The sequence below is a fragment of the Panthera onca genome, chromosome A2, assembly GCF_046562875.1.
Source record: "Panthera onca isolate mPanOnc1 chromosome A2, mPanOnc1 haplotype 2, whole genome shotgun sequence".
Classification (NCBI taxonomy): domain Eukaryota; kingdom Metazoa; phylum Chordata; class Mammalia; order Carnivora; family Felidae; genus Panthera; species Panthera onca.
In genome coordinates, this window is record NC_138340.1 from 115,497,493 (window position 1) to 115,523,947 (window position 26,455).

General features: G+C 43.1%; 1 protein-coding gene across 4 annotated transcripts in view; it reads right to left on the minus strand.

Moving 5' to 3' along the window:
• Positions 1-23,019, minus strand: part of IGF2BP3 (insulin like growth factor 2 mRNA binding protein 3) — a 154,480-nt gene extending 131,461 nt beyond the window's left edge. For 2 of the 4 annotated variants that reach the window (XM_060632712.3, XM_060632711.3), the window contains exons 1-2: positions 22,470-23,018; positions 21,039-21,099 (exon numbers count right to left, since the gene is read on the minus strand). In XM_060632712.3, coding sequence (XP_060488695.1) covers positions 21,039-21,099; positions 22,470-22,644 — 236 coding nt within the window. In that variant the 5' untranslated portion in view covers positions 22,645-23,018. Of the gene's footprint in view, positions 1-21,038; positions 21,100-21,785; positions 22,409-22,469 lie in introns of those variants that run through there. The other 2 variants (XM_060632714.3, XM_060632713.3) reach the window with 2 other exon arrangements.
• Between the last annotated feature and the right edge of the window lie 3,436 nt (positions 23,020-26,455).

Genomic DNA, 26,455 nt, shown 5'->3' on the forward strand with positions numbered 1-26,455 from the left:
TTATAAACTGTCGAGGTATCCTTGGTTCAGTCATTACTCCCTACACCCAGCCCCTGTTACTTTGCCCAAACTTTTTTTTCTTCCTCCAAAGTAGAAGATTCTAACCACTTGGGGTACCTGGGTGGCTCAGTTGGTTGAGCATCCGACTCTTGATTTCAGCTCAGGTCATGTTCCCAGGGTTGTGGGATCGAGCCCCACATCAGGCTCCACATTGAGCATGGAGCCTGCTTAGGATTCTCTCTCCTTCCCTCTGCCCTCCTCCCCTGCGTCCTCTTTCTATCTTTCAAAAAAAAAAAAAAAAAAAAAGTAGATTCTAGCCATTCATCGCTACTACCACACTACTACCACCACACCTCAATAGCTGTGGTCCCACTACCACCATCTCTGACTTGTACAATTATAATCTCCTAGTCTCCTTGATCCCATTCCATCTCCACCTCCAGCATCAACTGTTCTGAATTCCCTTTTAAAGATAAATCTCATCAGGGGCACCAGGATGGCTGAGTTGGTTAAGCGTCCCATCTTAATCTGGGTTCAGGTCGTGATCCCAAGGTTGTGGGATCAGGCTCCCCACTAAGTGTGGAGCAGGCCTGAGATTCTCTCTCTCTGCACTTCCCCCACTTGTGCACACATGCACTCTCTCATTCCCTCTCAAAAGTAAATAAACATATAAAGATAAATTTTGTCAGAACTGTCTCTTCTAAAAACCTTTCCATGGCATCCCCTCATTCCATTCCTATCCACCAACATGCATACTCATCTACAGCTCTCCTGCCCTACTCCAGACATGACGGCCTCCTTATTGACTTAAAGGCAATGAGAATGCATGGGCTTTGGCTGTCCCCTGTGCTTCGGTCACTCTTCCCCACTTGGCACCTACCTGCCTGCTCATCTCACTCCCTTAGCTCTAATAAGCCTCTGTTCATGCGGCACCATATTGGTGAGGATTTCCTTTATCATCTGATATGAAATAATCAAAACTAACCCCCTGCCAATTGTTTCATGCTTCCTTACCCAGGTTTATTTTTCTCTGTAGCCTTCAACACACTTCACATCTGTCCATCTCTCCTCTCTACATCTGTGCTGTCCAACAGAAATAATGCAAGTCACAAATGCAAGGCACATACATAATATTAAATTTCCCTGTAGCCACATTCAGGTAAAAAGCAGTAAGTGAAACATAAAAATTATCAATGAGGGGCACCTGGGTGGCTGAGTCAGGTAAGCGTTAGGACTATCGACCTTGGCTCAGGTCATGATCTCACAGTTCATGAGTTCGAATACCCACATTGGGATGTGAGCTGATGGAGCGGAGCCTGCTTGGGATTTTGTCTCTCCTTCTCTCTGCCCCTCCCCCACTCGTGCACGCGCGCACACACACTCCGCCTCTCAAAATAAACAAACTTTAAAAAAAATTACCAACAGAGGGATGCCTGGCTGGCTCAGTCAGTGGAGCATGTAACTCTTGATCTTGGGGTTATGAGTTCAAGCCCCACATTGGGCAGAGATTATTTAAAAATAAAACTTAAAAAAATTCTTTTTCAACAAAGTCTTCAAAATCTGGTATGGATTTCACACATATACAGTATCTAAATTTGGAGTACACACATTTCAATTGCTTAGTCACTGTGACCAGTGCTGCTCCAGTGGGCAAGACAGCCCTACACCTACACCTATGCTTCACGACTGTTTGTATGTTCCATCTAATTCTCTCTCCCAAGAACCTAAAGCAGTCCAGTCCCTAGAAGTAAATACTCAAAAATTTGTTGAATCAATCTTTTAAAAGCTGCTAAGATCCAAGACCAGCAAAACAGAACCATTTGCAAAAAGATAACATAACAGCAAGCTACTGAGCTTTCTCAAACCAGAAAAAAATACACAGAATGGAAAAGACTTAGTGAAATACACGAAAGGTCATTCGTTGTATTAAAATTCTTACAAGAAAAAAAAAGAAAAGTATCTCTCCTGTGATAGCAACACAAGTAGTTATTTTCTAAATTTAACCCACAGTTACTTCGGGCAAGGAAAGCTGGCTGAAATAGGTCAGAGGCAGGACTCTTCACTCGGTCATCACCACAAACACAATGAGTCACCACAAGCTTCTAGCTTCAAAACACCCCAACCGCCAGAAGAAACTGGGAAACTGTGATGATGCCCTGAGATTCTAACAATTCTATTTCAATGTTTTAGGAATAACTAAGGTACTGAGATTATTCATTTCCTGAGATAAGACGTGTAGCCAACATGTGGGGTTCACTTTGGCTTAAACAACTTAAACCATGACGGAGGGTCCCTAAAAGTCCAAACACACTTCATTTTGCTCATATGCATTTGTGTGAAGTGCTCCCTATTTACGCTAAATATTCGATCCTTCATGCACCTGGATTTTTCCTTTGTGCTTAGTTCCTTTTGTTTTTTTGCTCTTCCCACACCTGTTTGTCACAAACTGACTAGTGTAAGACTCCCTATCGAGGCTCACATGCCATGGAGTTGCACAAAGTCCTCACTTGTTCCTGCCATCTGTTGTGTTATGATATAAATACATATTCACAGGAGAACCTAATACAAATAATTTCCAACATCACATTAGTGTACAGCAGCCATTCTCAACGTACGATATGTGGACCCCTTTTGGGAGTCCCTGAGGGTTCCCGGAGACACTTTCAAGAGGTCAAGAAGTCAAAACGATTTTTATTACACTAAGATGTTATTTGTCTTTTTCACTATGTTGACATCTGTGCTAAAGCAAATGGGACAAAAACAATGGTGGGTAAACTACTGGCACCCTAGCATGAACCAAAGCAGTGGCACTAAACTGTAGTCGTCCCTGCATTCACAGGCACTAGCTGCAAAATACAACCCAAGTTTCTTTTTTTATATGTATACATGTTTTTTTTGAGAGAAAGAGGTAGAGTGAGCAGGATAGGGGCAGAGAGCGAGGGAAAGAGAGAATCCCAAGCAGGCTCCCTGCTGTCAGTATAGAGTCCGAGGTGGGGCTCAAACCTACACACTGTGAGATCATGACCTGAGATAAAACCAAGAACTGGATGCTTAACCAACTGAGCCACCCAGGTGCCCCAACAAATGGTAGTTTTCTAAAGGCTAGCTGAAATGTGGGTTATCACATTAATGTGAAATCATGTCAGTGAGGGATTTTTTTTATTTTTTATTTTTTTAAAATAAACTTTCACAGGGGCACCTTGGTGGCTCTGTCAGTTAAGCATCTGACTTTGGCTCAGGTGATGTTCTCACGGTTTGTGGGTTCGAGTCCTGCGTCGGACTCTGTGCTGACAGCTCGGAGCCTGGAGCCTGGAGCCTGCTTTGGATTCTGTGTCTCCTTTTCTCTCTGCCCCTCCCCTGCTCACTCTCAAAAATAAATTTAAAATGTCAAAAAAAATTTTTTTTAATTAAAAAAATAAACTTAAACTACCACTTGTTGAGTTTTGGCGTAGGAACAAAAAATATCCACAATTATCTAAAAAGATGATTTTTTTTTAAATGTTTATTTTTGAGAGAGAGAGAGTGAAAGCGAGTAAGGAGCAGAGAGGGAGACACAGAATCTTAAGAAAGCTCCAGGCTCCCAGCTGTCAGCGCAGAGCCCTACATGGGGCTCAAACTCATGAACCAGGAGATTATGACCAGAGCCAAAGTCGGATGCTTAACTGACGGAGCCACCCAAGAGCCTCTCTAAAGAGATGATTAAAAATATTCCTTTCCTTTTCTAACTACACATCTGTGTAAATTCCATGAAGTAATTGAGTACCCAGCTATTAGGCCAAACACTAAAGAAATTTGCAGAAATTGCAACTAATTCCATTTTCCTCATTTTTATTTTGGTTTTAGAAATTTTTTTAAACAAAAATCGTATGTTAATATATAATGGGTTTATTAGTTATTCGTTTAAAAATAGTAATTTTAAACATTATTCGGTTTATTGCTAATGAATTATATATAGATCAATAAAAAAACAAACAAGAGCTCCTTGGGGGTCCTGAGTTTTTAAGTCTTAAAGGGTCAAAACGAAAAACCTGACAAGCATTAGAACAGGGTGTAAAACCAAGGGTCCACCATTAGCCTCTCCCCTCAGCGATTAGTTTCCTTTTGAGGAGACAACCACTCTTTATGGTGGGCAATCTTCCAGATCTCATTCTATGTTTTTACACCAACATGTGCACATTAAAGGTTTGTTTCCAAAAACCTGTTTTTAAAAAAATTGTTTATGTTTATTTTTGAGAGAGGGGGGAGGGGGGGAGAGGGGGGGAGAGAGAGAGAGAGAGAGAGAGAGCAAGCAAGCATAAGCCGGGCAGGGGCAGGGAGAGAGGGAGACACAGAATCTGAAGCAGGCTCCAGGCTCTGAGCTGTCAGTACAGAGCCTGATGAGGGGCTCGAACTCATGAATGGTGAGTTTATGACCTGAACTGAAGTCAGATGTTTAACCAACTGAGCCACCCAGACGTCCCATCAAATACTTATATTTTACGAGTTATCCCATAACTGACTTTTCAATTTCTTCTTCGAGAGTCATCTCATATAAATCTTTATCATTCTTTGTAACTGCTACAACATGTGCCACAGTATAGTTTGTTAGAATACGTACGTTTTCAGGGCACCTGCGTGGCTCAGTCAGTTGAGCATCCGACTTCAGCTCAGGTCATGATCTCACGGTTCGTGGGTTTGAGCCCCACGTCAGGCTCTGTGTTAACAGCTCAGAGCCTAGAGCCTGCTTCAAATTCTGTGTCTCCTCTCTCTCTCTGCCCCTCCCCTGCTTGTGTGTGCTCTCTCTCTCAAAAACTAATTAAAAAAAATAAAAGACGACAGTACATTGTCTTTGGATGGACATTTAAGTTACTTCCGATTTTCCATTAAATACTGCAAAACTGGGGTGCCTGGTTGGCTCAGTCAGTGGAGCATTCAATCTTGATCTTGGGGTCATGAGTTCAAGCCCCATGTCTGGTGTAGAGCTCTAAAAAAAAACAAAAACAAAAACAAAAAACAAGGGGCACCTGGGTAGCTCATTTGGTTAAGCATCTGACTACTGATCTCAACTCAGGTCATGATTTCACAGGTTTTTGAGTTCAAGCCCCTCATCAAGCTCTCTGCTGTCAGCAAAGAGCCCGGCTTTGGATTCTCTGCCCCCCCACCCCCACTGCCTTTCTCTCTGCCCCTCCTCCCAATCATTTTCTCGCTCTCAAAATAAACTCTAACAAAAAAATCTACCTTCTAAACCTCAGAAATGGTTAACTGTTAAATGTCCCAGTCAAATTAAGGCTAGAGATCCTCTCTGCTTGAAAAGTAGGCAACGTTAAAAGATCCAAATTATCTGTATATAATACCTATTAAAATGTAATGAGTGATATAATAAAACCAAAACATTTATCTGCAAGTAGTCTGGACTCCTACCCAGAGATTTTTTTCACCAAGACCTGTGATTTGGAGATCTTTTACAATATTATTGAAAACTATGCTTACAAACTGCAGAAAACCATGAGAACTGGGTTGTTTTCCATGAAATTTGGTTGAGAGGTATTCCCATTTTAAGTTCTACTAACAGATACTGCTAAATAACAAACCAAGAAGTCTCTGCCAATTTACTCTCTACATTCCTCCACACTCTTGCCAACACCAGGCATTATCAACCTTGTTTTCTTCCCAAACTGACAAGGAAATGACCATTTTAATAGGCAAGTTCTGTCTATTAATTACCAAGATTAAGCATCTTTTTAGATATCTCCTTCTGAACTGCCACTTTTGTGTACTTTATTTTTTTTTTTTAATTTTTTTTTAATGTTTATTTATTTTTGAGACAGAGACAGAGCATGAATGGGGGAGGGGCAGAAAGAGAGGGAGACACAGAATGGGAAGCAGGCTCCAGGCTCTGAGCCATCAGCCCAGAGCCTGACGTGGGGCTCGAACTCACGAACCGTGAGATCGTGACCTGAGCTGAAGTCAGACGCTCAACCAACTGAGCCACCCAGGCGCCCCTGTGTACTTTATTTTTTATACATTTTTTGTACTATGTTGTCTCCCTCTTTGAAAATAATAGTTCTTTATCTCCTAGCTATTTCTGTTTTTAAACAGTATCTCAAGACAAGTTCACAACTAGATACAGATCTTTAGGAATCCTAAAACCTATACATCTAGATATAAAGTACAAAGTCTTATTCACAACACACAACTCATTCTACAAAGAAACGTGAAACCTTTCTATGTGCATATGAGACATTAATCATGGGATTATGCGAGAATAATTACCTTTTATTTTCAATTGCCATATGTAAACATACAAGCTTATTAATATGAGACAATACCACTTAGGTGTCAGATACTCCAAGGAATCCTTTACAAACATCAGTTAATTCCCAACAACCTTGTGCAATAGGTTTTACTGCCCCTATTTATAGATAAACTGAGAGGCTCGGAGAGTTTAATCAGTTTGCCCAGGATCACAGAGCTGAGCAAGGATTCCAACTGAGGTCTTGGTGATTCCAAGCAAGATGTCACTGGCCCTCCCCACTGTTGGGCTTTACTGCGGCCCCTCATTTTGCTTATTTAACAGTATGTGCACACAGAAAGGTCTCATTTTTCTCCAATGGTTCATTCTATCATTTGATGCCTTAAAAATCAAATACCAGGTGCTTTAATCATCGCTACTCAGGACTATCTTGTCATACATAACCTAAAAAAGGTAATAACAACAACACTGGCTCTGACAGCCTTACTAAGGGTTCCTAGTCCTATCATGATTTACCCTAATTACCCCATCAGAAGGCTAAAAACAGCCCTAAATCCCATGGAATGTGCTGGGGCACAGTTGTTCTCACAAAGCACTTCAGAGGTAAAAGCATTTCTAGATGATCTCTGGTGAGCAGAACCCAACATTAACCTAGGCATCAAGTCTTGCATAATGATCCCAAATAACCAACTGAGCCCCTAAAGTTAAACACATCAAGAATTAAATAATGGTCGCTCCTCGAGCACACAGACTGCTCTCAGCACTCCTGTAGGCTCAGTCTCCATCACTACGCTGCCTCACACTTGAGCCTCTCTAATCCCAAACAGCTTGTAGGTCCCCTACACAAACCAAGATATTTCGCACTTACATGCCTTGGCTCCTGCTGTCCCTCCTGCCTCTTCCATCTCCACTGGACACAGTTAGCCTCTGTCTACCTTAACGTCTCTCCCTGAACCTGTCTCTGGCTGGCTGTACCAATACCCAGCTAAGCCTAATACTCTCCATGATTCTGGGGTATACCATATATACCCCGTGACATATTTACACCTTCTCTTTACCTGCAGAGGTATTCATCCACCCTCTGCCATAGTGAATCACTGCTGGTGTCCAAGACAAAAATATCACCCAGGCATTGAAACAACAAAGCAAAAGCTACTATGTTCCATGTACTTTTTTCTTCAGAACAAGTATCTTACTCTTCTTTCTAGCCCCTGAAACCCAGCACTGCACTAACCACGAGCCCAAGTGCTCAATCTATGCTTGTTAAACTAAAAATTTGTAGAAGCTGTGGCACCTGGGTGGCTCAGTCAGTTGAGTGTCTTGACTTTGGCTCAGGTCATGATCTCACAGTTTGCGAGTTAGAGCCCCGCATCAGGCTTGCTGATGTCGGCACAGAGCCGGCTTCAGATCTTCTGCCCCCCACCCCTCTCTGCCCCTTCCCCTCTTGCACTCTTTCTCTCTCAAAAATAAATAAATCTTCAAAAAAGAAAAAAAAAAACCATTTGTGGAAGCCACGGGAAATAAACTCATTTCTGAATCTCAAAAGAAAAATGCAGAAATAGGTCAACTAGGGGCACCTGGGTGGCTGAGTCGGTTGCACATCGGACTCTTGATTTGAGCTCAGGTCATGATCTCACAGTTCCTGAGATGGAGCCCCCAATGGGCTTCTCATTGACAGCAGGGATCCTGCTTGGGATTCCCTCCCTCTCCCTCTGCGCTTCCCCCCACTCACATGCTCACACTCTTATGCATACTCTCTCTCAAAATAAACATAAAAGAAAGGTATACTAGCACCCAAAAATACTAAAATTACATTAAAATTTAAATTCTAAACCACTTATCTCAAAAAAAAAATATCAACACAAGAGCCTCTGTATTTTTGCAAAAGCAACTGTTTTTAATTTTTTCCTAATGTTTATTTATTTTTGAGAGAAAGAGGCAGAGCGCAAGCGGGGGAGGGGTAGAGAGGGAGATTCAGAATCCGAAGCAGGCCCCAGTCTCTGAGCTGTCAGCACAGAGCCCAATGTGGGATTCGAACCCACCAACCGTGAGATTATGACCTGAGCTGAAGTCGGACGCTTTACCGACTGAGCCACCCAGGAGCCCCTGACTGTTTTTAAAACAGACATTTGGGAATCACAGGGGAGAACACAATCATTTCTTGAACAGCTTTACCATCACAGGTTCTTTATTTTCTAATTCATTATATTTGACGCACGTTACATTAGTTTCAGGTGTACAACATAGTAATTCAACTAGTATATACATTATGCTCTGCTCACAAGCACAGCCATCATCGCTCACCATACAAGGCTATCAGAGCACCATGGACTACATTCTCTGTGTTGTACCTTTCATCCTCATCCCATGACTTATTCCATAGCTGAAAGCCATCACAGGTGTTTATGGTCTGTTTTCTGTTTTGTTTAGACAGAGGTGGGGAAGAGAGAAGGGGAGAGGGGAAAAGGGGGAGAGGGAGAGGGGGGAGAGGAGGGAGAGGAGGAGAGGGAATATGAATTTTAAGCAGGCTCCACACTCAGTGTGGAGACAGACACAGGGCTAGATATCAGGACCCTGGGATCATGACCTGAGCTGAAATCAAGAGTGGGACACTTAACCCACTGAGCCACCCAGGTGCCCCATCATCATAGGTTCTTTTCATCAAGCTCTCCAATCATCATCTGCCCTGCTAGTGTGGCAAGATGAGTAGCACTTGGTTTTGGAAACTAATTTTTAATCAAAATTTTCCTCAAAATAGGTCTTAGTCAAGTTCTCACAGATTATTAGTCTCTGAGGTAAAACCCAAACTTCAAAATGCTATGGTTCTAAGTCTAGGAGAACATAAACCCTAGGTGATCAAGCTACAAACTGTCACAACTTAATCCTCATAACTTTTACCTTTTTTTACAAACATTGGGCTCTGTGCTGGCTGGCCACCGGGAGCTTGCTTGGGAGTTTCTCTCTGCTCCTCCCTGACTTGCTCTCTGTCTCACTCAAATACATAAATAAATTTTTAAAAATGTTTATCAACACATACATAGAAGAATTTCTGTAAAATAATAAACCAAATTGCCAGCTGGAAGACCTGGGAAATACATGGAGATGGAGAGGATTGAAAAACAAGTCTTTTCACATTTTATTTCATGTGTTCTGAATTAATTTGAATGTATACACATGTAAAAATTCAAGCTGTTAATATTGTATCTAGGTTACACCGTGATTTTTTTTTAAAAAGGTCATACATCACCAAAAACCATAAAATACCTAGGAAGAAATCTAACCAAAGAGGTGAAAAATCTATACTCTGAAAACTATAGAAGGCTTATGAAAGAACTGAAGATACAAAAAAATGGAAAAAGATTCCATGCTCCTGGATAGGAAGAATATTGTTAAAATGTCAATATTACCCAAGGCAATCTACATACTCAATGCAATCCCTGTCAAAATAACACCAGCATTCTTCATAGAGCAAGAACAAATAATCCTAAAATTTTTATGGAACCAGAAAAGACCCCAAATAGCTAAAGCAATCGTGAGAAAAAAAGCCAAAGCAGGAGGCATCACAATCCCGGACTTCAAGCTATACTACAAAGCTGTAATCATCAAGACAGTATGGTACTGGCACAAGAACAGACACTCAGATCAATGGAACAGAATAGAGAACCCAGAAATGGACCCACAAACATATAGCCAACTAATCTTCGACAAAGCAGGAAAGAATATCCAATGGAATACAGACAGTCTCTTCAGTAAGCGGTGCTGGGAAAACTGGACAGCGACACGCAGAAGAATGAACCTGGACCACTTTTTACACCATACACAAAAATAAACTCAAAATGGATGAAAGACCTAAATGTAAGACAGGAAGCCATCAAAATCCTCGAGGAGAAAGCAGGCAAAAACTTCTTTGATCTTGGCCACAGCAACCCCTTACTCAACACGTCTCTGGAGGCAAGGGAAACAAAAGCAAAAATGAACTACTGGGACCCCATCAAAATAAAAAGCTTCTGCACAGCGAAGGAAACAATCAGCAAAACTAAAAGGAAACCGACAGAATGTGAGAAGATACTTGCAAATGACATATCGCATAAAGGGTTAGTATCCAAAATCTATAAAGAACTTATCAAACACAACACCCAAAAAACAAATAATCCAGTGAAGAAATGGGCAAAAGACATGAATAGACACTTCTCAAAGAAAGACATCCAGATGGCCAACTGACACATGAAAAAATCATCATCACTGCTCATCAGGGAAATACAAATCAAAACCACAATGAGATACCACCCTACACCTGTCAGAATGGCTCAGGCAACAACAGATGTTGGCGAGTATGTGGAGAAAGAGCATCTTTTGCAATGTTGGTGGGAACGCAAGCTGGTGCAGCCACTCTGGAAAACAGAATGCAGGTTCCTCAAAAAACTAAAAATAGAACTACCCTACGATCCAGCAACTGCACTACTAGGTATTTATCCAAGGGACACAGGGATGCTGTTTAGAAGGGGCACATGCACCCCAATGTTTATAGCAGCACTATGGACAATAGCCAAATTATGGAAAGAGCCCAAATGTCCATCGATGGATGAATGGATAAAGACGTGGTGTGTGTGTATATATATATACATATACATATATACATATACATATATATACACATACACAATGAAGTATTACTCGGCAATCAAAAAGAATGAAATCTTGCCATTTGCAACTACGTGGATGGAACTGGAGGGTATTATGCTAAATGGAACTGGAGGGTATTATGCTAAGTGAAATGAGTCAGAGAAAGAAATAATCATATGACTTCACTCATATGAGGACTTGAAGAGACAAAACAGATGAACATAAGGGAAGGGAAACAAAAATAATATAAAAACTGGGAGGGGGACAAAACAGAAGAGACTCATAAATATGGAGAACTGAAGGTTACTAGAGGGTTGTGGGAGGGGGGATGGGCTAAATGGGTAAGGGGCACTAAGGAATCTACTCCTGAAATCATTGTTGCACTATATGCTAATTTGGATATAAACTTAAAAATAAATAAATAAAATTAAGTAGTAAAAAAATAAAATAAAATGCTCCTCCATTTGCAAAAAACCCAAAAACACACGACTCACAGATTTCTACTTACATGAATCCACATTCAAAATCAGAACCAAAGTTTTTCTTATTTCTGTTATCACTAATTGTAATCTACATCCAGCATTCGTATTTGAATCTCAAGTGGAAAAATACAACATCAACCACCGAGGTTACTACTGAATGATAATGTACATTGATGCTTTAAAAATTGTCCCCAAGATCCTATCAGGCATCCTTTACTATTATTCTAACCTCCCCAAGCTTCCATTTCCTCAACCTTAATCATCAACAAAAAAACTTTTTTTTTTTTTTTTTTAACATTTATTTATTTCTGAGAGAAAGACAGAGTGTGAGCTGGGGAGGGACAGAGAGAGGGGGAGACATGGAATCTGAAACAGGCTCCAGGCTCTGAGCTGTCAGCACAGAGCCCAATGCAGGGCTCAAACCCACAAACCGCAAGATCATGACCTGAGCTGAAGCTGGCCGAGCTGAAGTTTAATCAACTGAGCCACCCAAGCACCCCTCAACATCATGCATTTAGAACATGGAGTTGGGATTCAAACCCAGATCTTAGACCTCATGTCCCACATTCTTCTGGCGATGCCCTTCAGTTCACCAAGGGCACATGGTAAAAGCATCAAGGCTCCTAATCAGAAAGTTCCAGCACAATTCCTCCCCCCAGTCTCCTAATTCTTAACAATATCCCAAGTTTAAACAACTTCCTTCTGCAAGCCAGGATCCTACTAAACTTGGTGAAGAGCTGGAACAACCAGGCACCATGGATGCCATTCCGGACACATCTACCTCTTTTGCAATCTAAAACATACCCCAGGAGTCACGATCATATGGCTGCAACAAAGCCATGGCATCTACCTCCTCATGCCTTCTGTTCTACTCTCATACCTTGTTGGGCCCTCCTCCAACTTCTCTGCAGTTCATTTATATCAAGATGAAGCTGCTAAAAAAAAATTAAAAAAAAAAAAAAACCTTCCAGGAAGAAGCAGTTCCTCTTTCCATCTTGAAACAGGACACCCAGATGTTTTTACTCTATAGTAAGCCCCAGATTCCAGAATACCTATACTTGTCTTTTTCCTACAGGAAGACAATAAATCAACCCTTGAAAGAAGCCAAACAAGATTTCTTTTTTCTTCAGAGAAAGTAAGAAAACAGGACATCTCTGCTCCAACATGCCACTGCAAACATGAGCAAGTTGCTGTGTAAGCCACTTTGAGGATTTGACAACTTAAATGAGAGGAATGAAGGCAGGGCAGAGTCAAAGGATGTGGAAAATGGGTTCCACTAATTACCTGCAGTGCCCTGGGCAAGTCACTTCTCTCAAATCTTTATGGAGAATCCTTTGGTAGAATAACTAATACCACTAAAAAATCTATTGCGCTATCTCATTTTCATTGGTTTGCCTTTCTTAAAATAGAAGGTGTTGGACACATTCTGAAAGTAGTACTTTATTGATCAAAGGACTTGCATAAACCGAGTCTTAAAAAGCATTAATCAGGGGTGCCTGGGTGGCTCAGTCAGTTGAGAATCTGACTCTCTATTTTGTTCGGCTCAGACCATAATCTCACGGTTCATGGATTCAAGCCCTGCATCAGGCTCTGCACTGACAAGTGCAGAACCAGGTTGGGATTCTATGTCTCCCTCTCTCTCTGCCCCTCCCACCCCTCCCTCTCTCAAAAATAAATACACATTTTAAAAAGTTAATCAGATCAAGTCATCTGTCTCCAATCAACTGATCTAACACATCACCTGGTTTTGGTGACTTCTGTGGCCAAAACCAGGATTCACAATTTGAGGAGAAAGCTGCTTTACTAAGGACCGGGTTTTTAAATAAGCGAAAATGAGGCAATTTAGGGTACTTTATACAAAAGGTTTCTTGTATTTCTTATAGCTAAACTTTTATGAATAAAATGGAAGGAATGTTTTACTTATTCAGCATCCTAAAATAATAAAATGATTCAAGTATTTTAAACTCAGCCCATGATATCCATAAATGTTTTGGCCAATAGTTTCAACCCTGCTTGTCAAATCAAGTCTTTTTGTTTTTGTTTTTTAAGTTTTTATTTTAATTCCAATTAGTTAACCTCCTCAAATCAAGTCTTTAGAAAACCACAGAGAAACAATGGACTTGGTCTACGCTGCCTTGGAACCTAAGCCAGCTTCATAGAATTTTCCAAATGCATATTAATAAAAAGTAGAATGGGTTATCTAGAAAGTGAGCTCAGTCACCACAACTGTTGAAACAGATGCCAGAGAGTAGGTCAACTCAAACAAACAAGTCCTGTCCACGGGCAAGAGGATCTATCTACTAAACTTAGGACTCTTCCATCTCTAGCAAGTTATAAATATAACATGATCAGAGTCGTTTCTGGAAAGTTAAAAAATTAAGATAATGACTTCTGAAAGAAAGGCTACAGTCCAGGTTGCTCCAAAATTTGTAAATCACTCTCCATCTACCTACTGCCCAACCAGAAGACGGAGACTTAATACCAATCCCATTCACATTCATCCATCCAAATCACAAACTCTCACTGATATTCCAGTGTTGATTACACCTTCCTATCCACAGGCTTTCTCCATGAATCTCCCTCCCAGAAGCAGTTCACTCTGCTTGCTTTCCTCTACCTTACTGGCCTCCCTCATTCTCCTTTGCTGGTCTCTCCTCCCTCCTAAAGCCCCATACTCAGTCCCTTAGTAATCTTGTCCAATTCTAGGATATTAAATATCACAAGCTAATAACACCTCTAATTTTCACCTCCAATTCCTACGCCCCAGATTGATATATTCAACTACCTACTTGACTTCTTCACTTAAATTTCTAACCAGCATTAGAGACATAATATGCCAAAAATGAAGCTCTTGATTTCTACCCAAGAATTTGCTCCTTCCCCAATACTCTCCATTGTGGTAAAGGACACCACTCTCCATCTAGTTTTTCTGACCTCCTCACCCCCGCCAAAAAAAAAAAAAAAAAAAAAAAGGTTTTTACTGAGAGTTTTTTTAAGTTTATTTATTGAGAGAGAGAGAGAGAGAGAGAGAGAGAGAGAGAGAGAGCACAAGCTGGGAGAGGCAGACAGAGAGTCAGAGAAAAAGAATCCCAAGCAGGCTCTGCACTGACAGCAAATAGCTTGACGCAGGACTCAAACTCACTAATCAATAGTGAGATCACAACCTGAGCCAAAACCAAGAGTTGGATGCTTAATCAACTGAGCCACCCAGGCACCCCGACCAAAAAATCTTATCATGCTTTACTTTTCTCAAAGCTTTCATCTAATCTATCAGCAAATCCTCACAACTGTTTCTCTCAAAATACACACTGACCACTATTCATTACCTCCAAAGCTAATATCATCTCTTGCCAAAATATTACAATGGAAACTGGTTCCCCATTTCTAGTGCTAAATGCAATTTTCAGATATTTTAGGTTCCCATCACTTTGAAGCCACTACTCCTCCCCTCCTCTTATGTATGGAAAACAATCTACAAAGACTGTCACACTATCAATTCCTTCCCCTCTGTACATTCATACCACTCTACCATCAAGAGATGGAGACTACTTCCATATCCCCCTTGAATCTGTGCTGGCCTTGTGACTTGCTTTGGTCGACAGAATGGGATAGAATAATGTGCCAATTCTGGGCCTAGCCTTTAGGAGGCCTAGCAGTTTCTACTCTCACTTGGCAGCCAAGGGCTACTACCAAGCGTTCAGGTATCTTGTGGAGAAAAGTCACGTAGACCAGCACGAAGAGGCCAGCCATGTTAATGAAGCCTCCTTAGACATTTTAGACCAGCTCAGTAAATGACCCAAAATGACACCACATGGAACAGAAACAATCGCCAAGCAGACCCAGAGAATCGTGAGGAAAAATAAGTTGTTTTGAGTCACTAAGTTTTGGGGTAGTTTGTTATGCAGCAAGAGATAACTGGAAACACCAAGATAACAGTGGAATCAACTTCTAAACAACTAAGTGATAATGCCAGCTATCCTAAGGACTTAAGCCTCTCTTAACTTAGAGAGATCCACTTGGGGGGGGGGGGGGGGGGAGGGCTGGCTGGCTCAGTTGGTGGAATGTGTGACTCTTGATCTCAGGATTTTGAGTTGGAGCCCCACATTGGGTATAAAATAAAATCTTTACAAGAAATTTATAGTTCGATTAGATTTCTCAAAGAATCCATGTATAATAACTTCAAACTACCTCCTAATCAAATTAAATGGTTTCAAGATACTTCTCTACAATGCATAATTTATGTACTATGTATTCCCCTTCAGGGCAAGAAAATCCACATACTATATTAATGTTTACAACTGTGTTTATTTACCAATACTTGCCCAACAGCAGTTTCAGACCATGATAAATTACACCCTCAGTTTTAATAGAGCACTGAAAAGTATCTGCCACCAGCTTTCAAGCAAAACCCTGGCGATTCACGCCAATTTTTTAAACATCAGATTTATGGGGCAGAGTTCTAACTAAAACGCCAATCCTATCCCTTGGTCACTGCTACCACACTGCCACCTCCTGTCTTGTGACTCTAGAAGCTTGAATCAGAGGCAACAGTTAATAAAGGAAACTTGGCTAAGAATAGCACAGCCTTTCTCCATCCTCCCAGACTAAACCAACTGCCAAAGTTGGTGGATACATAAATCATATAATAAAAAATAGATAGATCCTACAATTCAAAAATTAGTCACCGCTAGGAAAGTTTGTATCTCAACACTGTTAAAGACAATTACAAAGAGTTGCTTCAAATATATATCCAGGTGGTTCAACAGCTTCACTTTAATACAAAATCCAAGACCTATAACAACACATTAACTGCAATGGTATGGCTCACAAAAGGATTTCAAAATATGACAAAGATCATTTCCCTCTTGCTGACTGCCCTAAAGGGGTACACACGCAAAAGTAACTGAGCTACCAAACAACAGCAAATACAAGCTCCTTACAGGGAAAACCTCATATCTAGTTCCAAAAGGTATTTTTAAGCCTTAGCTGGTAACTCATTTCAAGCAGAACAGCAAACCTCAGAACAAACTATGCCCCGTTAGTTTATTATAGTGGCATTTGGCATGGACAGAGAATGTAAGTGATCACACAAATAAATCAAAAGGAAAGCCAGAAACAGAAGCCAAGATTCTCAATTCCCACTGGCTCCAGGCACATGTCATGTTTCCATAATGTCTTCCTTGTTACTGTGGACAGCCACACAGAAGCTACTTATCAACATTCACTTATATGTTTTAATTCTAATAATGCCAAAGTAAGAAATCTTTTACTCTCCCTCAAGCTGTACTGAGGAAACAACATGAAATCAAGAAAAATCTTGTTGGCTACTATCATTTAAGCAGTCATGCACTACTGACCTTAAACTGAGCACTCCAAAGACACTGCTTATGATTCTTTCCAGCCATGAAGAGTTTCCTAACATTCAGAACCCCACATCTCTGTAAGAGAAATCTAACTCACGATATTCACCTGTACCAAACTAATAATCAAGGACCAACACAACTGTTCATGCCTACGTTCAAATGTTCAGCATTAAAAAACAAGCTTTTGGGGCACTCTGATTTTGGCTGGGATCATGATCTCACAGTTTATGAGTTCGAGCCCCACACTGGGCTCCGCGCTGATGGTGCACATCCTGCTTGGGATTCTATCTCCCTCTCTCTCTCTCTGCCTTTCCCCTGCTTGTGCTCTGTCTCTCAAAATAAAATAAATAAAAACTTTTAAAGAATTAAATTAGAAAGCAACTTTTCTTGGCCCGAGACAACAGGATCATATGCCCTAGCTAATGTACACACTGCACACCATCCCAGTCTATACCGAACAGTGGTTAAAATGCAGCACTAGCTTTTAAATAGCCATTCAAAGTAAGATACATTTAAAACTCCAGTAACTTTTTTTACTATGTCTATTTGGGGAGCCTGGGTGGCTCAACAGTCGGTTAAGCGTCTGATTTTGGCTCAGGTCATGATCTCGCGACTCAGGAGTTCGAGCCCCCGCATCAGGCTCTGTACTGACAGCTCAGAGCCTGGAGCCTGCTTTGGAGTCTGTGTCTCCCTCTCTCTCTTCCCCTCCCCTACTCTTATTGTCTCCAAAAAATAAAAAAATAAATCATTTAAAAAAAGTTTATACTATGTCTAATTTACATGTTAACCTCAAGATTGTAATATGGAAATAAGTTGTTCACTTCATTTTCATTTTTTAAGGAAACAAAAAACACCGACATGTGAGCTGAGACACCAGTCTGGCTTAATGGATCCTTCCTGGAAAAAATATTAACTATAATATCCTACTATTTTTTATTCTTTATTCACATATATTTTGCCTTCACATAATCTTAATACTGACAGCTAAATCATAAGCAAGTTTAAGCTATAAAAAACCAAAAATGTGAAAAATTTTCATAACTTAAAAAAGTCATCACAAACCAACTAAAACTACCATCCTCTCTGTTCCAAGAGTGTCAGAAACTTTCCTATTCCCTCTCCCAGGCCCAACAGCCCACAATATAAAAAAGGAAATCGGTTCGATTTACATCACAGATGGGCACCTATGAGGTCCCACAAGATACCAGTGGTTCTTCCAATCCAAGAGAGCTACAGACTTCAAAGCCACACAATTTTTACACCCACCCTTATCCAACAAGGCAGAGCGGGGAGGAGGGAGTGTTTAGGATTATACCTCAGAGGGAAGCCAAGTATTCATGTGCTAGAGCTTTTATTTTAGAAATTGAAAGCGCAACACTATCACAGATACTCAGTGCAATTTTCTCTTCATTCTGGACACGGGGCTCTCAAACTCTGTGAAATAGTGCTATAATCCTCCACAACTGAGGGATATCTGAATGCAGCAAAGCAACATTCCTTCCACATTCCCTGGAGACTTCAGTAAATCAGGAGCTAAGCTTGGTCAGAACCAAACTCAACAGTGCCCCTTCCTGAAAGGTTCCCTACCCAGCTCAGCTCCCAGTCAGAGTTGGGCCAGCACGTCAAAGCTTCAAATTGCCTCCTGGGCCTTGTTTAGTTGCTGCAAGCCCATTCATCCATCTCAGAGTGCTGCCATAAGCATTCTTCAGCACCAGGCTCCCAACATGCCTTGCACAGCAGGTATAAAGGTCACTACTGCACATGTGGGTGTGCCTGCCTCAGATGCCCACATGGTGATGGGATGGAATGCAAGGGCTGCTCAGCACAAAGAACTCCACCCAGAAGTCCAGCAGGCTCACTTGGCAAGGACTGGTCTGCAGCATTCAACGCACGGTCACCAGTACAACTGCTTGACCCTTATAGGGGCTAAGCATGACTCACCAGGGTTGTCTTCTCAGCCCTCTCCCAAAGCCTATTCAGACAGGGGAACAGTCCAGATAAGGGAAACTGTATCACAGTTCCAAGGTTCAGTTACAAGACTGTAATACAGATTTCCAGCAAATTTCCCTCAGAAAAAGAAACCTCTACTTTTGTTTTTCACCATCTCAACACTAGAAAAGGACTTACTTGATTGTTCCCCCTATCTGTAAATAGTTGTCTCCAACGTACTCATTCCTACTTGCTACTAACATAGTTATTTAAAATCCTGAGCATTATAGGGGTGCCTGGGTGGCTCAGTCAGTTAAGCGTCCAACTTTGGCTCAGGTCATGGTCTCACAGTTCCTGAGTTGGAGCCCTGCATCTGGCTCTCTGCTGTCAGTGTGGAGCCTACTAAGGATTCTCTGCCTCTGCCTCTCTCACAAATGTTAAAACATTTTTTAAAAAATACTGAGCATTTTAAGGTAAGCCAAATAAAGCCTGAAATTTTAATCTACGTTGTTAATGAAACGAAAAAGCACCCACTGATATAAATACTTGCTGCCACTGGTGGCATTTTACCTTATATGCTTTCCTAAGAGGAACCCCTGTTCGTTATAAAGTAACAAGTACGTTTTTCAGGTTGGGCAAAAGTCTTTAAGAATAAAACAGGCTGTTACCAGATGTTTTTAATTTAATTCACTACACATGGGGAGAAATTCACACCAGGCTAGAAAAGAAAATCAGGAGAGCAAAGCTAAGTAATCTGCATTTACATGCAGGTCCATAAATTGTATCTGAAAAATGCCAGACATTTAACGTTTAAATTTAGAAACTCTCAAATGCTCAAATGCCAGTCCGACACAACCATTTGCCTCTTTTTTATTCAACATTTGAAGAAAATTAGGACACGCAGGCTAAACATGAAACCAATTAGAATTTGCAGAATGTACTTACATTTTTTCCCCTTAGGTATACAATTTAGACTATGCCTTTAAATTTTTTAAGGAGATAGGACTTTACCCTCAATTTTCTAATTCCTATTAGAGAGAAATCAATTTAGATACTTTTCAGTACCTTTCTATTGTTTTAGAAGCTTTTAACAAAGAATACCCCTCTATATGTGAAATAACTTGACCCCACCAAAATTCCCAACTGGAACTAAACCTATCTCATCCAACAAATGTCTTTTCAACTGTCCTAATGAAAATTAAGTACATGAACAAGAGAAATCCACAAAATTCCAGCTAACTAAAAACAAGGTTTGTAAAAATGCTTTACCTGAAAGAGAGCTCAATATAGAAATAAGCAGATGATGACATTTTATACAGCCATCTCTCTCTGCAGAGCACCAGAGAAATGCACAGCAACCCTCTCCTGCCCTCCAGCACACACACTCACCTATATCCAACCAGACACATGCAGTCCTAGTTTATTTAGGTTAACTTTCAGCTTATTGCTTAGCCCAGGTTTAGAAGCGGGGAGAATGGGAGGAGAAAAGCAGAAACTCTAACCTCACCTTGTAAAACCCAGAAAAGCACAAGCTAAACCCAGCACCAGTTAGGGAGCAGCGCCTTTCCAGTTAGCGACAGAGCGAGAATCTGGCCTGCTCTTGAGAAAGGAGCCATTTCTTCAAAATACTCCAGAGGTTAAAACAGTCTCCAAACGTTTTGTAAAGTGACACACTACACATGCTCTCCAAAAAGTGCAATCCCAGTGCGTAAGTAGTACAGATCTTTAGTCTTCGCTCTCTTGGTGGTTATTTCTAAGCAAAAATATTGGGGGGGGGGGGGGGGGGGAAGGGGCGGGAAACAAAAGGCTGGTATGCAGCAACCTGTGTAACTCTAGAATGACTGAAAAGGCGCTTCTGGGCAGGAGAAGCCCAGGCATTCACTCACGTGTTCCAATCAGCAAATTTCACTCTTCTCAGATACACAGACCGCCTCCGAGGCCTCTCTGACTCCTCGCCGCCAACTGGGGGCAGAGAAGAAAAGGCACTCCACACCCACGCGTGTCTGCAGCGGCTTTCCCCTATCCTGTACTTGTAGGTGGGTAGTGGGGGTGGAAGAGGGTCACCCACTACTTCCTAATTCTTACAGAGTCCCCAAATCACCCTTCAAGACTTTGATTTCCTATTGCAGCACCTTAGAAGAACATACAGCTGTGAGGGCTTCTTTGAGAGACTTCACCAGTAATAATCCAGTGGCAAGAACCACACACAAGACCTTTATTCCTTAGCAGCGCGCCCGCACACACCTGCCATAAACTTAAATGCAAGGAATAAGAAACGCCGAGCCATCCAGCATAAAATAAAGCCATCCAAAAAGCATGGGAGAAAAAGAAGTTTTCAGCTGTGTTGAATCTTTCCTCCCAATAAAAAAGTGAGAAAAGAATTAATGAGAACATGATAAATAAGCTCACCTTTGTCTTTTTGGGACTGAGTGCTCAACTTCCATAAATTTCCCGTGCAGTTCCACTTTACCTGCGGACATACAAGAGGTGGGAGACAGTTGGCTGGGTTTAGCCGCTCTTCCCGCAAGAAGGACCCGCCCAGCCTAAGCGGCGACACAAGTGACCAGAGACCCCCACGGCACGGATGCGTCTCAAGGCCGGAAGGGAAGCCCGGACCCGCGCGGGTGGAAAGCTGACCCCTCGGGGCTGTGTGTACAACTTACAGTTGGGGGGGCGGGGGTCGACTGGCTAGCCCACCACCTGGGTAACATTCTACCCCCAGGCCGCCTCCGCCCACCTCAGGGGGTCACCCAACCCCACGACAGCCCCAGGACCGACGGCCCTTCCGCCCACCTCCCTGGACACTCCCATAAGACAAACTCCGAAGAGCCGGCTACGCTGGCTTTTTTCAGGGAGGGACGCAGGGCCCTTCTCCGACTTCAAGCCCAGGCCCTCTAGGAACAGGGTAGGCGCAGAATGCACCGCCAAAGATGCACCTCCGCACAGAATGAACGAGGCGCGAAGGACAGCGCGGCGCCCGCCACGCAAAAAAAAACACGGGCTCCTGGAGGGACTTGAGCGCAGCCCCGCCACGCAAGGTCCCGCGCGCGCGGAGCATGCCCCGACACCCCCCGAGGCCGGGGCGAAGAGAAAGGCCGAGGCAGGGCGCCGCAGCTAGGGCTCCCTTGCCCGCGACCACCCGCCGCCCTCGCCCACCTGCCCCTCTAGCTCGTCGGACGCGGGGAGGTTGAGCGTGGAACCTAGGTCGCACCAGCCTGCGTCCCGCAGGATCTAGAGGAAGCGCCGGGCCGCCTGTGTTCAGGCAGCAGCCCGCGGCCTCACTCTGCATCAGGGTCGAGGCCACTTTGTGTTCTCCCGCGCCTGGGGTCTGGGGGGAGACGGGGGAACTACGAAACCAACACCGTAAATAACGTGCAAAGAGAGAAAGGAAGGAAGGAAGGAGGAAGGGAGGGAGCGAGGAAGAAACGGGCGTCCGCGCTCGGCCCCCAAGGCCCGGCGTGCCGGAGACTGGAGCCCGCGCCTGGGCCCGGGCGGGGCAAGCGCTGAGAGTCCGGCGCTCGCGGTCGCGCCTCCCCCAGCCCAGCTCCCGTCCGAGCCCGCACCGGGGCTTTCTGGACAGCGCGTCCGCCGTCTGCCCGCAACGCCCCGGGAGGAGGGGAGCCGGGTTGGAGCCCAAGCTGAAGAAAGCACCCTGGACCTCACGCGCGTGGGCGCCCGGGCCTCGCCCCACCTCCCCGCCCGCTCTCGCCTGGGCCTGGGGCCCTGTGTGGACGCCCCGGTGGCAGCCGCGGGCCTAGCTCCGGGTGCGCGACCCTGGCAGGCCCGGGCGGGCTGCGCGGGGCTGGAGCGGGCGCGCCGGCGGGGCTGGGGCGGGCCCACCTGAAAGCGCCTCGATGGCCTTAAGGGCCCAGCTCTCGTCCGGACAGTCCACGAACGCGTAACCAGTCTTCACCAGGAAGGGTCCCGACACCGGGATCTTGGCGTCCTTGAAAATACTTTCCAGGTCCGAAGGGACCGCATTCTCGCTGAGGTTTCCGATATACAGTTTGTTCATTGTGAAGAGTGGTTGTTATTTAAAAAAAAAATTCACAGGAAAACGAAAAATTAAAACCACCCACAGTGATGGAGGGCTCCGGCGGGTTTTGTTCTCTTCGTTTTCTCGCCGTTAAAACACACCAACACAGTTACAACCAAGAACAAGAACGACGAGCGAAAAATCAAATCCGAAGGTTCTTGTTTTTCCTTTTCTGAATATTAAAAAAAAAAAAAAGAAAAGAAAAAGCCTTGCTACAACCCAAACGCATCAACGAGTCTTCCTAACTCTGAGGAGGAGGCGGGATTAGCGAAAAAAGGAGAGGAGGAGGAGGGGAGAAGAACTACTTTTTGTCTCTTCCTCCCCAACCCCTTTGGCATCGGCCAGCGGACTGTGAAAATATCACACTACGTGAGGGCAAGCGCCGCCTCCCCTTAAAAAAAAAAAAAAGAAAAAAGAAAAAAAAAAACCCAGAAGGGTGACTGGCAGGAGGGAGGGGGAAGGGGTGGGGGGGGACGAAGGCGCAGGAGGCGGAAAAAATCCGCTCCGAGTGTCCGGCTTTTTGAATGAGCCACGTGTTCAAACTACAAATCAACGTCTCACGTGAGGAATCCCAGCGCCTGAATTAGAGTGGGTTTCGGGGGAAAAAGGAGGAAGAGAGGGGGAGGGGAAAGGAGCTTGAGCGAGAGACCCTGAGAAGGGAGGAGGAAGAGGGGAAAAAAAATGCTAAAGGAGCCTCAGCCGGGGCGCGGAGGGGAGCGCGGCTGGCGGCGCTGATTGTCACAACAGAGTTTAGAAAGGGTTATCTGGTCGGGGCGGATCCTGAGGGGGAGGGGAGGAAGGGAAGATTTTTTTTTTTTAATGAGATTCGGGTGGAGGTGCTAATTAGGCAATTTCTCAGCTCTAGTTACCAGAGTTTTAAATATTCGATTTTTTTAAATAGGTAATTAACAAACCCAAAGAGTCGCAATTTCGAACTCGCCTTGTGGCTTTGATGACATTTGAAGTATAACCTCTGCAAAGCCGCAAGCACGTTTCCAGAGCTGGCAGGGGCGGAAACGCAGCGAGGGGGTGGGATGGGAGGGGGCGAGAGAAGCGGGCAGACGCGCCCCACCTTATGCACCCTTCAAGGGCCCGGGCACGGGGGAAGTGGGGCGGCCCCGAGCCAGGGCGGTGGGGGATGGGAGCCCGCGGCGTCCTGGGCGGGTGTCTGGGCGACACCTCCTCCGCCTGCGCTCGCGTTGGCTCTCGGCTTCGCGTTTGCGATTGGTTGCGCGATTCAGAAAAGGCTCAGAGATAAATGAGGCCGGGGGCGGGCTTGGCCACCAGTGGGGGAGGGGAGCGCAGGGGCGGAGGTATTTGGCGTGGGGATGGGGAGGGGGGGGTCCCCGAGCCTCGGAGGCCGGAGGAGAGAAGTCATAGTGGGACAAGTCGGTATCTAAACGGAAACCATTTCTTCCTGTAGTTTCCAGAGGAGGAGGAGTGGGGTAGGCTGGTACTTTTATTTAAAGAATTTTAGTTGGAGAACTTGGGACTCTTAAAACAGGAAGACCGCTCTGCGTTACCCCTAGGTGATATTCGCACTTGAAAAATTGTTGAAATCTTTTTCTGCCTCGTTTTTGCCAGCATTTGGCCATGAGAACCATTCATAATTTCCCCTGGATGTAACGAGTACAATGGTGGGTGTGTGGGGGAGGGTCTGGGCCCGGTGAAGCCTTTTACTGGGCCAACAAAATGTAGACTGGAGAAGAGGAATACGGAAATGAACACAGTGCTCGGGTTCTTGTGGAAATCTGCAAGTGCCGTTTAATGATTGTGCACTCTACTCAAAAGCTTCATTTCCACCAGTTACTTGTGGTATATTTTTAACAGGTATTCCATGGAAAAGACGAAAAATGATTAGTTTTAAAAAGCGAATGAAATTCGCTTTATGTAGCAGGGAAATATAAACAGGAATCTTTAAAGACCTGGTACTCTTAGTAGAAAATATATTGTGTGATAGAGAAAATATGATTTAAATGGAAACATTTCAGTATTTAAAATTGATGAGTTCGTTTCTCTGTCAAATCTGTGTATGGCATTTAAAAGTGTATGTTTTCCAATTAAAAGATGAATGACATAATTTTTTCAACATGTGGGAATTATTGCATGAAGCATTTACATCTTTTCTTTTAAAAGGAACTTATAATTTTGTGTTAAGGAACCGGAAGGTGTCAGATCATCCATTTTAAATGCAACTTTTCTAACAGGTTTTTCTTTTTCTGCCAAGCAAATCCAACTTTTTAAATATAAAAAATATAAACTCACTTTCACACTATTTTCATTGACATTTAATTTAGTGAAATGTTTTTACTTTATGAGATCGATGTGCTATTGTGTAATAATACTTAGAACTATATTATGAGTTCTATAAAGAACATTTGGATGGTGAGATTTTAAGTTTATGGTTAGGTTTAACTTTTAAAAAGAGCTTAATTTTCCTTTTCATGTTTTTAAAAAGAAGCCCTTTGTTCTAAAAAAGAAAAAATATGTATTCTTCCTTTAACTTACATAGTACTCAAAATGTAAATATCAAAAATGATTAAATTTTTTTCATGTACCTGTCGCATGTGATCAAAAGCTATTTGGAGAAATGTGTTTTCACTCACTTAGTAATATTTGCTTTTCTAAGTATCTCTTTAAATATTGCAAACCAGTCTTTTGATCATTTAGCTTTTAGTAATTTTTCATTAAGAACAAATCTTCTATATTCAGCTTGCTTCCAAAGTCATTTGAATGGTGCCTTCTGGATTGGTCACTGTATTTGCTCTTACTAAAACTGCGACCTAAGGAAGTATCTACTTCCAAAGCATGGGATAAATTGTTTATTTTCCATAAATACTAGCCCGTGCTGTCGGTCACTATCAAACACATCTAACAGCTGGAATTTAAGACAACTGTGTGCTGTTTTGATGAAATATGTTCCTGGAACTCGTGAACTTAATCTGTGTATTATTTTAACAAACTGGATACTCCTTCTTGGACCTTAAAAACATACAGGAGTTCTATAAGCTCAGACATCAAAGGGTGGTGAATACAGTGCACTCCACTTCCAGTCTTCCAACCACTTAAGGGGTAACTATGTATTCACTGGCTGAGTAAAAAGAACATGGGTAACTGTCTTTTTACTGGCATTTCAAGTGCAAAAGTATCTTTAGTGGATTTTCAAAAATGAATGTAAGGTTAGTCTAACTTCCAGTCTTCCAAGGAGTCTCACACAGGAAATTAACACTGCATATGGGCTACTCGAGTTCTTGCCGAAGCAGTTGCAGCTCCTAATTTTAACCCCACGAGAGAATCCCACCTATTGTGTGTGCTCTGATGCGGCTGAGTGTCACCAACTGCAGCCTGTTTACTCTTTGGACAGCTGCACCTACTCCTTATCTCCTGAAGGCAGTAAAAATGTTTATGGATCAGTGTACTATTAAAGGAGAAAAACTGTTTAGAAGGTCGGTTACCGTTGCTGTATCCACAGGTTATGAGCGAAGGCTGAGCAGGTAGAGGCGAAACAAAGGGCATTCTTAATGCTACCCTTCCTAACACCCGGCCGCTTCTGGGACCACCGGAGAGCCGAAGTCCTTACCGCGGGGTGGGCACGCAATGCCCGCCGCGTCCTCGCCTGGGCCCCATAGGTGTTTTTTAACATACTCTTGCTCCTTCAAACAGCTCTCCTGGACTTAAGTGTTTAAACCAGATGCATGATAAGTGATAACCTAACTCTGCTCTCCAGAATCTGCCTTCAGTAATTTTTGTTTAAAATCAGAAATAGTGCCCCAGGAGATGAGAAGATGGG